This window comes from Apodemus sylvaticus, chromosome 5 (genome assembly GCF_947179515.1).
Source record: "Apodemus sylvaticus chromosome 5, mApoSyl1.1, whole genome shotgun sequence".
In the NCBI taxonomy this organism is placed as follows: Eukaryota; Metazoa; Chordata; class Mammalia; order Rodentia; family Muridae; genus Apodemus; species Apodemus sylvaticus.
The window spans coordinates 118,896,361-118,913,416 of record NC_067476.1 but is presented as its reverse complement, the minus strand read 5'-3'; the positions used below and the strand labels follow the sequence as shown (position 1 = coordinate 118,913,416).

The 17,056-nt window shown below is 42.2% G+C and overlaps 1 protein-coding gene across 11 annotated transcripts in view; it reads right to left on the bottom strand.

Moving 5' to 3' along the window:
- Positions 1-17,056, bottom strand: part of Plcb4 (phospholipase C beta 4) — a 361,630-nt gene that overhangs the window by 17,728 nt on the left and 326,846 nt on the right. For all 11 annotated transcript variants that reach the window (XM_052183720.1, XM_052183729.1, XM_052183724.1 and 8 more), the window contains 5 exons: positions 15,020-15,108; positions 14,021-14,171; positions 9,406-9,455; positions 9,099-9,164; positions 3,140-3,255 (listed from right to left, as the gene is read on the bottom strand). In XM_052183720.1, the coding sequence (XP_052039680.1) occupies positions 3,140-3,255; positions 9,099-9,164; positions 9,406-9,455; positions 14,021-14,171; positions 15,020-15,108 (472 nt within the window). The remainder of the gene's footprint in view (positions 1-3,139; positions 3,256-9,098; positions 9,165-9,405; positions 9,456-14,020; positions 14,172-15,019; positions 15,109-17,056) is intronic.

Here is a 17,056-nt window from a genome sequence, read left to right as displayed (position 1 = left end):
CTGAAAATTCAGGCAAAGCCCAAATTCAGAATTCCACCTTGACATTCGTCTGGATGTGGGTAACTCCTGAATCGCCACGAAGTTGGAAAATCATTACTCGGACCATCTTTAGTCCGAAAATGCCTGTATGTTTCTAGACACGGATCGCATTATGGAGATGTCCAAAGATGTAAAACCAATTTCCCCCTTTACCCTACATTTTGGCAACCAGGTAACAAAGTCTAGATAATAAGAAGCTCTCCTTGGAGCTGGCTGTACAGATGAAAACATCTGGTAACTAGCTGTGAAGAAACTTTCAATGTGTTAAGAGGTCTATCTTAACACATCTGCATTTGTCAGCATGGACCCAGAGAAACCTCCAGGCAGGCTTCCTCGGTCTCCTGAGACATGGGGCTTTAGCATTGTAGGACCTCAACTCCTGCTCAAGGAGGGCTCCACGGGCCATTGTCTGGTCTTTAACAACCAGTCTTAAGTAACACCTTCACTCCATGTAGGCTTGAGAATAAAAATAAGTGGGTACTTCCTAATGTCCCAGGGACAATATTAGCCCTAGTATCATTCTTTGCAGAGTTACTATGTAGTACTGAGTCTGAAAACTTACAAGACTCTGATTTAAAAATATAGAAAGAGGCTCCACACCCATGCACATACAAACAGCACCAATTGGACTTAGTGGTTTATAAAAAATTGAAAGGGAAGACATGAAGTTGGGAGGAAGACGTGTTGAGAAGAATATGGGGGAATTCAGAGGGAGAAGATAAAGGGTAGATATTGTTGTATTTCGTTGGAATCCTCTAAAATAACAAAACATATTTAAAAATAAAAAACCAAGAAAATTTCAATACAGCAATACAGAAAAAAACACAGGACATTTGTCGATAGGGGATATGTAAACAAAAATATGTTTATTTTTGGAAAGAGCTGAAAAATCCATCAAAACCTTGTCCCTTAAAAACCATGCTATTCTTCCCTTTCATTTTATTTCATTTCATTTAAAAAATTTTGTCTTAAACATTACATTAAAAATGGGGAAATATCCTTTTTAAAAAGGCAATGCTGATAGTCAGAGCCTCTAAACATCAACTCTATGGTGTGATTGTGATGTGACTTTAGAGGCTTGGGACTTTTAGGACCAGGGTCTTGCTGGAAGAAGCAGGACTTTAGGACAGGGCTAAGATGGTTTGAACTGCTGCTGGTGCCTATCTTTCCTGGTCCTCAGTGATGAGACCATCTGCCCCACATACTTCTGTGGATAAGAGTAACCTGCTGCTCTGTCAGCCTCCTCCACCATGACAGAGTGAGTCCAGGAGCCAGAAACACTCCTTCTTCTACGTTTATGTCAGGTGGTCAACTTAGGTGGTAGTGCAGCCAGTGTCACGGAAATAACATCCCAGACACCCTCACGCTCACTACATTCCCTACCAGTATCTCCCTGAGCACAGGGGATGGGCTGCTGAACTTGTCCTGACTCACTTAAAAAGATATCCAAATGCTTTTAAAGCAACAGGCCATGACTCTGCTTCAGTGAAACAGAAAAACCATGGGGAAACAAAAGGTAGATCGCTTCCACATATACTGCTTTGTTTGTGTTTTTCTAGAAAATGTAACTGTAATAAAAAGGAAGGTGCTTTCCAAATGAGCCCCAGTGTGTGAATGTGGGCACATAATTATCTGCCACTGACGCTTCAAGCCAAGGACATTGGCTCTGTGTCATGAAATTAGAATTTAGGGGACTAGAAATTGTAACAAAAACAATCTATCTGAATTCAGATCCTAAGTTTCCTAGGTGATATCCTGATTGAACATTAAAGAGAAAGAAAGAAGAAAACTAGAGAGATATTTATTTCCTCCTTTCCTCTCATATTGTGGAAGGCCAGAAGACCCTAGCAGGGACTCAAAACATTAAAAAACAAGAACAAAAATAAGACCATACAATCTACTGATGGAGAACAAATCTAGGCCCAACAGGATGTCTGAAAGAAAGAGAATATGTAAGTGTGTGCAGTCTGATCGTACTTCCCCAAGCGGCTCATTCTTAAGGGGGAAGTCCTGAACAGGACATAGGGATGGATGTTGGCCAGGGACATTTTTCCCCACGTGGTCCAGGCCAGCACTGACATTTCTAACACATCATCACCTACAGTGGTATCCTATGCACCAGGAGGGAAGGAAGCTACACTTTTGCATGTGTTCTCAAAGATCTACAATCTCCCTCTACTTTCTCTAAATGTCACAGTAGAGGCATTATATAAATGACTGAGTGGCCGCAAAAGGCAAAGCCCATGAAAGACAGGGAGAAACAGAATCTATCACAGAGTAAGAAGATGGAGCAGAAGGTAAGTGCAGTATACAACTCCAGATGGAATGCCAGAAGGAAAGGCGGGGAGGGAGGGTAAACCAGCCAACGGACTGCCGTTCCACCAGTGGTGTCTCACCAATGTCAACTTTTTTGCCTTATTATTATTATACTGTGGGAAGATGGGATTTAACACCATGAAAAACCAAGTTACATGTACGACAATCATCTGTTCCAAGACACTGCCTCCCTCCTGTAGATGTCTAAAAATACAGGAATTTGGAGCTATAGTAGATTTTTCCTACTCACTGGCCTGTGGCAGTGATAACTGTGCACATTATACACAGTGAAAAGTAAAGGTAGTAGTAATGGTAGCTAATAATAACAACACAGACCAATGAGCAAGTAATACGCCATGACAGGAATTAGTCTTGTGGTGGGTTGCAGTTAATTAGAATACTAGAGAGTGAAACTGAAAATAAGCTACTATATTAGTGCAGCTTTTAAAAAAGTATTTATAAAACAAAAAGTTACAACCAATCCTTAGGGTTAAAGAGTTAATTTAAAAATTATTTTTTGACTAACTTCTTAAACACAAACTAACAAAGTGCAGAACAGATTGCCATGAACTAAAGGTTTGGGGAACTCTATTGAGACCATTCTTAAACCACCACTAAGCTGACTGATGCCACACCCTGCTGTGATGACACAGGGTCTGGAATGAAGGGACCACTTATTTTCTAGGAGCAGTCTTTAATGACGAACTCGCACTAACACTAAGTCCCTTGTGATCCATGAAGGCAGCTGAGTGGTGCAGTCACACAAGTCAGTCATCAGTCTTACCCCTTCTTCTTCATCGCCTTCTCTAGGATTTTCTCATGAGTCGACTTCTCCTTGTCATACTGGGCCACGATTTTGTCAACTTGCGTGCAGTGTAACTTCTGCATGGTACTGTGTTCCTGAGCAAGAAGAGTTGGCAGTTAGGAGCTGGACTGTAATCGAACCTGAGAAGCTTTATGCGTCCAGGCTGGCCTGGTTCTCAGCAGCTTCCCCGAGTGTTCATTTGGAAAGCCAGTAAGTAATGCAGTCTGAGAACCAGGCACGCTTCTGCTCCTCACCCAGTGTTAGTTTCCTCTCCAAGGGCATCCCTAGAAGGGGAGCCCCCAGCCTCAAGCTAATGAACACACCACTTCAAAAGGGAGCCCTGCTTTCAAGTGGCATCCCACATGAACCACTGAGAACATGATTAGCCATTTGGGCTTTTCCTGAACTGGGAAGATGTGGAAGAATATGGAGTCAACTGTGCCATCAGCCCTCCGATCTCCTAGCAGAGGTAATGCTCTTGATGCCTCCTTGTGAATTACAACTGCCCAGTTCAGAAGCAGACGCCATGTTATCAGTTCCATGACTTGCAGAGCCAAGCACACATTTTTCACTTTACCAAAATGCTATAACTTTTTGCCTGATTATTGTATTGTGGTGAGATGGGATTTTTAACATTATTAAAAGCCAAGTTACATGTACTACAAGCATATGTTCTAAGATGCTCCCCAGCCCATGGCATGCCGTGGATGTGCAGGTCTCTGAGGTGTTTCGTTTGACTCATTTGATATTGGTGCTGCAAGCCTAAGACCTGCATCTACCTTCCCAGCCTCCTCAAGTTGTTTTAAGAAGAGACAGAGCTGGAGAGTTAGGTGGCAAGCAGGAAATTCCCATAAGAAACTTGGTTTGTGATTTTCCTTGGGAGAACACAGGGGGTTGGGGCCTCAGACTTTCAGGGTATAGACATGGAGTCTCTCTGGAGCTTGGGGAGGAATAAGTGCTCTTACTTTCCTGACTGTTGTCAATTCTAGACAAGACCAAATCCTCTTAATTACTTCCTTCTCAGTGGCTGACGGCATCTGGATTCTAATTCTTCTAACATGTTATGGGTAGGACTTCTCTAACCTGGGATTGAAGACATTTTCTTTTCAGGATGTGACCAGCATAGACAATTGAAAATCATGCTTGTCTCTTAATGAAAGTGACAGTAGATTTGGACCTTGAGCTTACTGTTGGGAAGGATTGATGGTTTCTTTAAGTTTTTGTGTGTTAAGTCTGATGGGCTCCTAAGAACCATTACCCTACTTTCCACATCAGATGGAAAAAGTGACTCTAGAAGTCAAGAGACAATTAGAATCCTAATTACCAGCTGCATTCCGAGAGTCAAAAGCATTGACCATAAGCAGCCAATGGCGCCAATGGTCATTACCCTTGTCTCCATCCTACCACTGTATCACAGATCTTTTTCCAAGGCTTTCTTTTATAAATAGCAGATTCTCTCCTCCCTGCTGTCATTGACAGTTTCACCTTGGAGCTAACTTTCATGTTTGGAGATGTGCTAAGGAGAGATGCTTGTTTAAAATGCATTTCCGTGTTCAGTGAGTTATGTGGTGTTGTCCTCAGCAATAGGGCCTCGCTGTCAGTTTACGGAGAGTAACATACAGTTTTGACAACAGCCTTGTTTGTTTGGGGGTTCCCAGGGAACCCCTTTGGACAGTGACTTGATCAGAGTCAATCTACTCCTGGTTCTAGAAGCTTCATTCATTTGGTGACAACAGATGAGTTCAAGTTGGGGCTCTTTCTCCCCATCATTTGTCAATTTCCTTAGTTTGTCTTCATATATGTATATATTTTAGGAAGCTTCTACTGTCTTAGGTTTCTACACTGTTCCATACATGGGCCTTAATTTTATCTGTCTCCCCCCACATTCCCTTCCTTTTCTTCTTCCCTTTCCCTTCTACCTTGACCCTCCCATTCCACCTCCCAACCCATCCATCCATAACTATCTATTCTATTTCCCTTTCCTAAGGAGACCTACCTATCTTCTACTAGTCCTTTACTCTCTACCTAACCCCTGTGGCTATGGATTATAGCCTGCTTATTGAGGACTTTACAGTTAACATTCAGATATAAGTGGATAAACACAATATTTGTCTTCTTTGGGTCCCAACTATGTCCCCAGGATGATTTTTTTTTCTAGCTCCACTCTTTTATCTGTGAATTTCTTGATTTTTGGTGTTTTGTTTTTAACTGTGGTGTGATATTCCACTGTGCCCAGGGAGCCATCACTCCTATGTGCTATGGACTTTGGTAGAGGAAGGAACTCTGAATACTACCAAAGGAGAAACGTAAATACAAACCCAGCTACAAATTCTTTGATCTACAATGGTGCTTTGCCTGCAAGATATGCTAGAGCAAGGGTGGCACAAAGCTCGTGGGAGCAACCAGCCAATCTCTGATTTAACTTAAGGCCATTCCACAAGACAGAGCCCACATGCAACACTGCTTGAGTGACCTGAGACCAGATAGCCCAGGGACCTAGGGTAAAACCAACCATCACTGTTCTACTGAAAAACATAGAAATAAAATAACTCCTAATGGTATTCTGCTGTGCTCATAAATCAGCGCCTTGCTCAGTCACTTCCTCCTGCAGCAGATGGGAGCAAATACAGAGACCCATATCCAGACAATATGTAGAGAGTGAGCAACTCTGCCCTAAACAGGATGTCTTCATCAAATCCTTCCTCCTGGGGCTCTCGGAACTCTGCAGGAGAGGAGGTGGAAGGAGCACAAGAATCAGCAGGGATGGAGGTCACCAAGGAAACAAGGCAACATGATTGACACATATGACTCCCAGAGACTGGGCAGCAGTCACAGGCCTGCTTTGTTCCTTAGGGTACATAGAGCAGTCAGTTATGTGTTACTGTGGTATCCCTGAGTATGTGACAAGTGGGTCTCCCGTATCTAGATCTATTTCCTGTGGCTTCTCTGGGCCTTTCCTTCTGTTTATCTTTTTTGTCCTATTCCAATGTGTTAACTTTTGTTTTATGTTTGTATTATCATCCCTTAGAAGCCTGTGTGTTTCCTAATGAGATAGAAAGGGAGTGAATCTGCATGGGAGGGGAGATAGGAAAGAACTGGAAGGAGAAGGGGGAAGGGAAAGAAAAATCAGGATATATTATGTGAGGAAAAAAATCTATTTTCAATAAAAGAGGGAAAAAGAAAGAAAAAGGCCATGAAACATGAATTAATAATTATATAAAAAATAGTCACTCACTAATAAGTAGATATTAGCCTAGAAAATTGGAATACCCAAAAATACCACTTCTCTGTAGAAGAAGAACAGAGGAGTGGCCCCTGGTTCTGGAAAGACTCAGTGTAGCAGTATAGGGCAAAACCAGAACAGGGAAGTGGGAAGGGGTGGATGCGAGAACAGGGGGAGGGAAGGGGGCTTATGTGACTTTCGGGGAGTAGGGGGGCCTGAAAAGGGGAAATCATTTGAAATGTAAATAAAAAATATATCGAATAAAAAAAAAAAAGCATTTCCACACCTTGCTTGGAGACTGCAGCTCAGTCAGGGCTGGCACAAGACGCATCTCTGTGAAGCCCTGTGACTCTAACCCAACAATTCAATGCTGAAAATTCAACTCTGAAGAAAGACAGACACTGCGCCCCAACAGTCTCCATTATTCTAAGGCCTCACATTTCTGCTTAATTCTATAACGTCAAGCACCACCTCTTTCATATTACACACATTACACTATCCCTCCAATTATATTTTAATTGGCTTGTGATATGATAGGCTACAGGTTTGTTTTATCTTATTAGTTAGAAAGCTAATTTCAAAATACACCTGTTTAAAAACGTTCTTGCATTAGAACAATACTATTCCCAGAAGACATAACTTATTAAGCAATAATTTCATTGTAAGGCATGATAGCTCCCTAAGAGTTATTGGTCATAGGGTCCTCAGATATCTCTAAAACAACACAGAGAACTGCCATTGTCCTTGGTTGTCTTATGTGGCAAGACCCCCATTGCTGAGGATACCACACATTTTATTGGCTATTGGACACATAGTGATCAATCTCAAACTGACTGGAGAACTTCTTCCCTGTTTTGCAGCCTTCAAAGTGCCAGAAAGCACTCTGTGGACTGGTGGGAGGTAAAGACATCTGTGGTTTTACCTAGTGTTGGACCATGCAGGATGCAATACCAACCTGCTAGACAAGATGGCTATTCCTGTGCAAGAGCGGCATGACTGTTACAGGATTGGTAACTAATTTCTGATTGGATCTGAGGCTTGCTCCACAAGACAGAATTTCACGCTGGTATTGTAATCCTAGACAAAAGGCCAGGGCTTAAGAGATCATAAGCCCCAGCACAGAACCTGCAATTGTTATTTTGTTAAATGGCCACCTTGTTAAATTGCCTCCTAAATATTTATGCTTATACCCATAGACCTGGTATGCTCCCAGTCTTGGTGGGGAAAGTTTCTTTTATCAGTGGGCAGCACTCAGTACAGGGACTCATAACTGGTCAAAGTGTTGAAACGAGACTGAGCACCATTTTAAAATGGAGGCTCTTTAACAGCTCTTTACCCTTTGCCAAGAAGAGAGGGAAGGAAGAATGTTATAAAATGCTGTCTTCTGGGGATGGCATGATTATCACTTTCACGAACTCATAGCAACTCTGGTTACCTGCATAAGCCCTGCTGCAAGATGGAGCCATTTAAAACTTTAGCATAGACGGAGGAGGTGCTTCTGTTGGTCCCACTCACTACTGAGGCGCTACTGGGACTTGACAGCTACTAGGAGAGACAGACTCATTCTTTTTGAGGTTCTCCCACTGGTAGGCTGCCCATGTTCCAGGAGATGGGCCCACACCCAAGCACATTTTAGCTACAGTGCACCAATTAGATTTAAGGGGTTACTTTTAAAAACAGACATGAAGTTGAGAGAGGGAGGGATATGTTTCGAGGACTGGGGCAGATGAGATTAAATGCAGTCATATTTCATTATATACATATATGAAATGCTCAAGAATAAGGAAGATTTATTTTTAAAAAATGATAAGTGTTTAAGAAAACCTACACATTTAAAGAGGTTTTTCAGGTGGAAAAACTGGTAAGAGTTAAACCAGGGCAAAGGAGACAAAGAAGGAATGTACTCAGTGGCAACAGACGTGGTCCACGGGCCCTGTGCTCCAACAGTCTCCCTATTCCTGTGTTAAAGACAAGCCTGTGTGCAGACTGAGCCCAAGTCTATAAACACAAGCAAATGCTCATATATCCGTTATCTGACAAGCTAGCTGAGAGAGTAGGAATATTAATTACAGATAAAAAATTATAGACTGCCTATAAACAAAAAGGTATAATTATTAGAAAGCAATTCTTTGGAAGGCATTTAGACAATGCAAACATTGTTCTAATATAACTACCAGAAATGTTCTTTATAACTACCTCTTAAGATTTCTTCTGATCCCTGTCTGACAGGCTCCTTAGTGATAAAAAATAAAAGTGCAGAGACTTCGGAAGTAGGTTTCTAGTTACATTGAGAAGGACTGTGAGAGGTGGCCTCTGCTAGCATCTCCCCACATACACTGCTTTTATAAACTACTGCACAGCGACCAGGTAACAAGGCACCAGCAGTTCCCAGTGAGGTAAGATGGGGGTCACGCTTGCTGTCTAAAATTACCTTCTAACTAGTCTTCTGGGTGATGAATGGTTCATGGTACACAACACAAAATGAAGCGGTAGAAAGAAAATGGGCATGCAATGTTTGCATGAAAGAGTTTCAGAGTCCTTCGTGAAGAGGACTCACAGGATCCTGACAGTGGGTGCAGTGTTCTCAAGTGCAGAGGCTTCTCAAGAGGAAAAAGCAGTTCTGCATCCCCACCTCTACACCTTCATCAAAGAGGTAAAAGTAAAATACAAAAGAACCAACAAAATGCACACCCACGTATGCAAAAACCACAGTACCTTTGCATGTTTCTTCTTTAAAGAATTTAACTCCTTCTGTTGTTTCTTTAAATGCTTCAAGTAAGCCTGCAGGGGAGAAAAAGAGGCTCTGAAATGAGATATATCTGTCTCTCTACCTCCCTCCCTCCCTTCCTCCTTACTTCTCTTCCTCCCTCTCTCTTTCTCCCTGTCCCTCTCTCCCTCTCTGTCTTTCTCTTGCTTTCTTCCTGTCCCTAGTCATAATGATTATATTTTGTGATAGAAAAAAAAACTTGCTTCATCAATGTACATAGTACAAGGACATCTGAAAAGTAGTCCAGACATTTACCTTCATTTGCTTTAAATCTTCTATCCTCACTTGAGGGATAAGTTCAATACCTTTAAAAAAAAAGTCACAAAAATATTAATATGTCTACTACTAAAAATTAGAGAGAATAACCAACAATATAAATTTGCTAAGCTATACTTGACGCTGTTTACACAGGGTCTCAGGGCAAGGGAGGAGGAATAACTGTAACTCATGTCCAGACAGCCTTCTTAGCACTGGGCGGGGCTAAGAGGACCCACAAAGGGGTCAGGCGCCTAGTATCTCTCACGGCTATTTTCACCTGTGCATTTGGGTGCACGGCACCAGTCAACTCATTTCCAGCTCTATTCCCATCTCAGTCATCCATCACCAAAAAGCAAACCTTCGTAAGCTTCTTCTGGACAGATCTACCCTTAGCATCTAAGTAATGTGCTATTGAGTGTGGCAATGTCTTAAATACAGAAAAAAAAATGAAATCAGACTCCCTGTTTAAGGGCTTCTGTTGTAATAACCTTGAGAAAGTCATTCAAGGTTTTCTAGCTAAGTAAAGGCTGGACTTGGAGTAGTCCCAGCAAACACAATCACAGAAGAATCATCCCCAAAGGGTTCTGTTTGACTCCAGATTTTCATCATAGGCAAATAGAATGAGTGTTTATTCAAAGATAACTGATTTCTACTGGAATCCCCAAAGCAGGTATGATATATTTAAAGGAGATAGGTATGGAGTCCCATGCTCTTGCTTGTAGGTTTGATTCATTTTAAGATGGACACATCCAGTGGATGGAGAAGAAAATCTTGACTGGGGGAATTGGTGATGGGATTCGTCACCAATTTCAGGGTAGGATGGGCAGGATGTGTGTGGCTACTCTCTGATATCTTGTGTCTGGTATCACAGCCCCCTCCTGGTCTCAAGCTACAGGATGAGAGAGAGAGAGAGAGAGAGAGAGAGAGAGAGAGAGAGAGAGAGAGAGAGAACAAGTGGATGGTGAATGCTACAAGGCCAAGGGCTTCCTATTCTTGAATGCCAGTTCTCCTATTTATAAAAGAACACACAGGGTTTAGGTGACTGCAGGGTCCTCAGGCACCCAGGAAATCCTAATGCCTCATTCCACATTGGCAAGACTTTTTCTTTTCCTTTCTTTTTCTTTTCTTTTTTGTTTTTTTCTTTTTGGCCTTAACCAAATCTTTATAAGCAGGATCCTGAAAACAACATTTCCTCAGTTACACCTTGCACTATTGAAAAAATATAAAAATGAAGTGCAAAAAATTTAATTTGCTAAGTAAGAAGGAAAATCTCCCATTTTATAGAACAATCATTGATTCTGCTGTATGTGCTTAACGCAGTGTGCTCAATAGAATATCTGACAGGAATAGCGACAGCTTATGTGTGAGGTATCCAGAGATCCAGAGACATGTAGCTCCCGAGCATCTGATATGTGGGCGTGTGAGGAACGGAGCTTAATTTCACTTCCTTTACATTGCTGCAGGTGGCTACCATGTTGGATACCGCCTCTCTGCCGGCTTGCCTGGTAGAAAATCAGGTCAGAGGTTACATCTACAGTTCCAAAGTTTCTGGCTAATTTCAGTTTTACTTTATAAAGCTTTTGATATTATCTGTATAGCTCCATAGAACAACTAACTTCCTTTCTCAGACTCTAACCTAGAAACTAGCTAGGATCTGAGGATGCTTAATCCCCTCCTCCATAGCAATGCAGTGTGGTTAGAGCCATTGTGAGGGCTCTACAGCTAGGGGGCGTTGTTCAAATCGCTCACTTCCTGTCTCCACTTCTGAGCTTCCTGATGGCCACGGCACTTTGCACCCTCACATTTTCCACCCGTTTGTCTCTCCCCATTACTTGCTACGGACACGCTATCAGAAGGAGTGTTTTATGCCTTTTGCCATCATGTCGATAGCTAGGCTTCCAGCGATGGCAAGTGGGCATCCCAGGTTGCACAGAAACACTATAGCCATGCCTTCTCTAAATCTACAACTCTTTCTCAAAAGAAGTCTTCATTTCCATTCTTTCCGGCCACCCATTCTGCCTGTGGGTTGCTAGCCTCTCGGTCCTCTGCCCCCCGCCCCCATCACAGTGCTGAAGGAGCCAGCCATTTTCTCATCACAGCAGTCCCACTCTCAGCTCCTGTCTTTCTCTTGTTGGTCTAGTTGTAGGGTGTGACCCTGACGTCTCTTGAAGTTGCTCTCTGAGCTTCATATTCAAACAACTAAATCCCTCTTCCTTAGTTCTTTTCCTGTGATGACCCACAGCTTACCTCAGACTGCCCTCTCTGCCCAGTCATTTATCACCCATGTATTTCCTAAGAAAGGAGACTGACAGAGCTTTCCCCGCGTAGTTCCAGGAACAAGGGGATGATGAAGGGTGTGTCATCTATATTAACCTCTTCCTCTGGCTAACCCTCTGATCATAATGTGCTGTGTGCTGTAATACGGTCCCGAGTACCAGGGTCACTGACGGCTATGACTCCTGATGTCCTTCACCGCCTCCTCAGAGTCATCCCAGAGTTCTTTGCAGATGAGGGCAAGTGAACTTTCTACCACCCTCTTCTCTTCAGGTATCTGTCGTCGTTCCCTTGGTCTCCCCACCCATCTCTTCTGGCTGAGCCAGAACTATGTTTTAAGGTCCAGCTCAATTAGGATCTTATCTCTTGAGTCCGCTCTGGCCCTTGCTGGGGGTCCTCTTCTGTTCTAACTAGTCAATCCTCATTGAACCCACCTGAGCTGGCTATGGCACTGGCGCCTGTTCTCCCCCTCCCCCACGTATGCACATCCCCAAAGGTATGCAGTTTATTGTTGCCGTTGTTGTTGTTATTATTAATTATTGGTAGAACCTAATATGGTGCTGGCTTCTTGTAGGCTTCTTTATTATTATTATTAGTAGTAGTAGTAGTAGTACTTATTGGTAGACCCTAATATGGTAGTGGTTTCCTGTAGGCTTCGAAGCCTCCTGAAGAAACAGCATGTAAGTCCTACCTTTTGGGTGGATTGGGGAAAACAATTAATGTTCAACTGACAGCTGCTTGGTTCTTTGTTTTTTTAAATCTTTCTTTTCTTTATTTTTTATTAGATATATTCTTTATTTACATTTCAAATGTCCCCTTTCCTGGTTCCCCCGCCCCCAAAATGCCATAAGCCATCTTCCTCTTGTTCCCCAATCAACCCCCTCCCACTTCCCTGTCCTGGTATCCCCCTACACTGCTGCATGGAGCGTTTCCAGGACCAGGGGCCTCTCTTCCCTTTGATGTCCAACAAGGCCATCCTCTGTTGCCTATGCATCTGGAGCCATGGGTGCTTGGTTATTTCAAATGTAGTCTTTCTGGGAAACAACAGAAACTCACCAACAAACCCAAGTACAGACCCATTTAGACCTATGGACTCCCTGAGGCTGTGGAGGCCCTGTTGGGTGCGCTGTTTTAGGAGCCACTTTATACGATAATTCCTATAATCCCTATGGGCTCGTGGGTCGGACAAGAACTTTACCTCTTGGGTTTTCCAATGTCTACCTGTAGGAGTAGCAGTGCTGATACCACCCAGGGCTGGAAAGGAAGAGTGTGAGCTTGGGTCATTACTCACTCCATGTTCCTTTCCAAGAAGAACAAACCGCTGCAGGAGCCACTGGGCTACTTTTGTAAAGCTTCATTTTCTATTTTGTTCCATGAAGTTCAGTGCACACTTAGTTTCCTGCTAAATTACCAGGCTGCTTCAGTTGTGAAAAACGGCCTCTTCTTACCCTAAACTGTTAGCACTGGATGCATGTCCCTGTCTGAATGCACATGCATGAACGTATGTGCATGTGTGAATGGCTGAATCTCCTTGTACCACTGACATTAAATTTACTTGTCTATAGGGAATGCACATGCTAAGAAATCACTGGGAGAAAAAGAAATTACTATTAAAATTAACACACTGGGTATAGTAAATTATTTATGGTCCAGGGGGTATTTTAAATATTTAACTGTCAATATGAAATGGGGACCCGACCAAACAGTTAGAATGGATGCCTGGTCATCTTGAACTGAAGACTACTTTAAATAGTCAGAAGAGATGTTTCCTCATGTATGGGCTGTCCGATAGCAAAAGGTTGTGTGCTTATGTATGATGGCACTTCTGATGAGCTGTTGTTTCTCACTCACACACACACACACACACACACACACACACACTTGAAAATGAGCATTAATGCCCATCTAATGGTTTTAAAAATAAACAGTCAAGCCTTTTCACTATGTGTGGAGAAATTACCCATGATGTTTGTGACTCTGATATTTCATGTGCCCCTGCCTGCTGGAGTCTGGAAGACAGAGCTGGGTGACTTAGCTACAAGCACTGTCAAAGCAAGGGTTCCTCCACAAAGAGTGTCAAAGTAAACAGTATCACACTAAGGATAACACACTGTTTAGTTAGGTGACGGGCCTCCAGCCCATGAATCACAATCATTGATTTCCCATTAAACAAACTCTCAGAGAAGGGAATCAAGCAACTTGTCTAATAAGTCTCCTTTTTGCACATAGCATCACAATGAAAGTTGGCAGAAGTGACAATTCTGAATGTCTTCGTGAAGACTATTTACCACGAGGCTAAAATGGCAAAGCTGACAAGGAGTTGAACTGCACACCTCACCTTTCTTGGCTTCTTGGCCAGAGCCCAGGGCGGCTGTGGTGGTTGGTCTGAGCTCAGAGCTGCTCTGAGGGGTCACGTTCGCTTTGGCTGGGTTGGCCTTGCCTTTCTTGTCATTTTTGGAAGTGTCACTGGGCACATCTGCTATGTCACTCTGAAATAAAAACATTCCCAATGGTTAAAATACCTGGCCTAGAAGGCATTTTACCTTAATGAGAAATCCCTCAGTCTCCCAGACTTTCCTGCCTTAAAGGAAAAGTTTCTTTGCCTGAAACTGGGCTTAGTGGGGGCACTCCTTTAATCCCAGCACTTGGTCATCAGAGGCAGGTGGAACTTCATGAGTTCAAGGCCAGCTTTGTGCACATAGTGAGATTCAGGTCAACCAAGCAACAAACTGTGCCTGTGTCTCAAAATAAATAAAAGAAGCAAGCTCTTACCTAAGGGGAGTGAGACTATGTAGCCTGCTTGTGCTGGACAACAACGATCCAGCCAAGGAATGACAACTCAACTCCTTTATAAGCACGGCATTTTCTAGCTACTGGGGACTGGCTGACTGTTCCAACCTGAACTGTCTAGCAAAGGAAGACTTACAACAGAGAAACAGATGAACAGAAGGAATGTTGTGATACAAGGACAAAGAAATTAGTATCTGGTAATAAATGTCATTTTGATTAACTCACTGAACTCAGTTATTTGATATTTCAGTGTTACAGAAATAAAACCTTGTTTTAATTTCTAATGGATAGTTCCTATTGCATTTATAGTGGACCCGACAAGCCCAGATTTTCTCACTGGTGACTAAGGAACTCTCTCTGACAGTGGCCACATTGTATAAAATATGCTATATTTTTGTATCTCCTACAAAACTATTATTGAATGGATCAGCTTGTTTTGTAAATCCCTCTGAAAACTTCCTGTATCGCCTCTCTCTTGCTTTCGCAGTCACTCTTTGGAAGTCAACTCCCCTCGCTGAACCTCCATTTGCCCACAACTCCAACTTACAGTCTCAATGCCCATTGCTCTCATTTGGTCTGCTCTCTTCTCTGTGATGGAAAGGAATTTCTTTGGATCGGATAAAGCATCCACGATATCTGAAAAATAATCAGCGAACTATCAATGTTATGCTTAGATGAACTGACCAAGCAAATGCAACTCAGTTCTTAAGAGATGGTCATCAAGTGCAGCTAGTTACAGGTGACAAGAAGAAGAGAAAACAAGAGTCAATACCTGAAGACTTTCTCTTTCCCCAAGTAATGAGGACAGAGTGTTAGGGACACCAGAGTGAACTGCTACAGGTTCTGTTTTTGGTTTTGGTTTTTTGCAGCAGGGTCTCTGTGGCTCAAGCTAGTCTTAAACAGCATTGGGCCTCCTAACTCAGAAATGGGGAATCACAGGCATGAGTCCCTGTGGCTGGCTGCCAGGGGTCATTGATTCATTTATTTGTTGAAATTGAGCAAGTTGATTACTTTGTTCAGCCTAGTTTCTCCGTCTGTAGATTAAGAGTTGCTCTGTCTTCTCTGCATGGTTACTAGTGAACTTAATGCATTGACGAACATCAGGAATCAAGAAATACAACCTGGACAGGGGAAGGAAAACCTGGGCTCATATCACTCTGATACCAAAACCAGGTAAAGACACAATAAAAAAAAAAAGGAAAACTACAGGTCAATCTCTCTGATGAACATAGATTCAAAAAAGCTCCCCTAGACACTTGCAAACAGAATACAGACATTCTTCAAAAGATTATCCACCATGATCAAGTTGGCTTTATCCTGAAATTCAGGGAGGGTTAAACATATGTAAGTCAATACATATAATAAACCATGTAAGTAGACTTAAAGACAAAAATCACATGGTAATCTCAATAGAAGACAAAATGCAATGCAACTTCATGATAAAAGTCCTAGAGAATGCAGGGCTAGATAGAACATACCTCAACACAATAAAAGCTATATATGAGAAACCCACAGCTGACATCATCCTAAATGGAGAAAACTTTGAAGAATCCCACTGGAGTCAGTTGACGACAAGGCTGCCCACTGTCCCCACTCCTTTACAAAATCATGCTTAAAATACTAGCTGAAGCAATAAAGCAATGGAAGGAAGTTAAAGGTATACAAATAAGGAAAGGAGGAGACAAACTATTCCTGTTTGCATATGCTATCACACAATACATTAGAAATCCAAAGTTTTACCAGAAAAGTTTGGGGAAATGATAAACAAATCCAGCAATATGGCAGAATACTGAATCCACCTGCATAGAACAGCAGTAACAAACACACAGAGGAGGAGATCATGGACACTTCTAGATTCATAATAACCTCAAGAAAATAAAAATATCCGGGAATAAAAACCTAGCCAAAGAAGTGGCAGACCTCTACAATGAAAACTTTAAATTATTTAGAAAGAGATAAAGACAGTAGAAAAGAAAAATGTACTATGCTCATGCATTGGTAGAATTAATAAGTATAAAAGGACCATTTTACCAAAAGCTACTTTCAGATTCAATGCAATCCCAATCAAAATCACCATCTTAGTCTAAACAGAAATAAGAACAAAAACAAACAAATAAACAAATACCACAAAACTATCCTAAAATTCATGTGGAACCACCAAAAAACTCCAGATAGAAAAAAAAATCCTGAACAAAACAGAACAAAGCTAGGGAGACTATCATCCTAGACCTTAAGATACACCCCAGAGCCATAGTAATAACAACATATTAGTGGCTCAAAACTAGACATGTAGATCAATGGAATGAAAACACAGACCCAAACATGATCATTCATAACTTTGGTCATCTGGTATCTCACCACAATGTCAAGACATACACGTCTTTAACAGGTGGTGCTGGGAAAACTGACTACTCACAGGCAGAGGAATGAAACTAGACTTATACCTATCACTTTGCACAAAAGCTGAGTCGCATACCCTACCACCACCTCCACGTCCCCACAAGCTTCAGAATGTGATCTCACTTATAGGTAGCCTACCGATAGAAATTTCAGGTAGGATAAAATGAGGTCATTCTGGATTGGG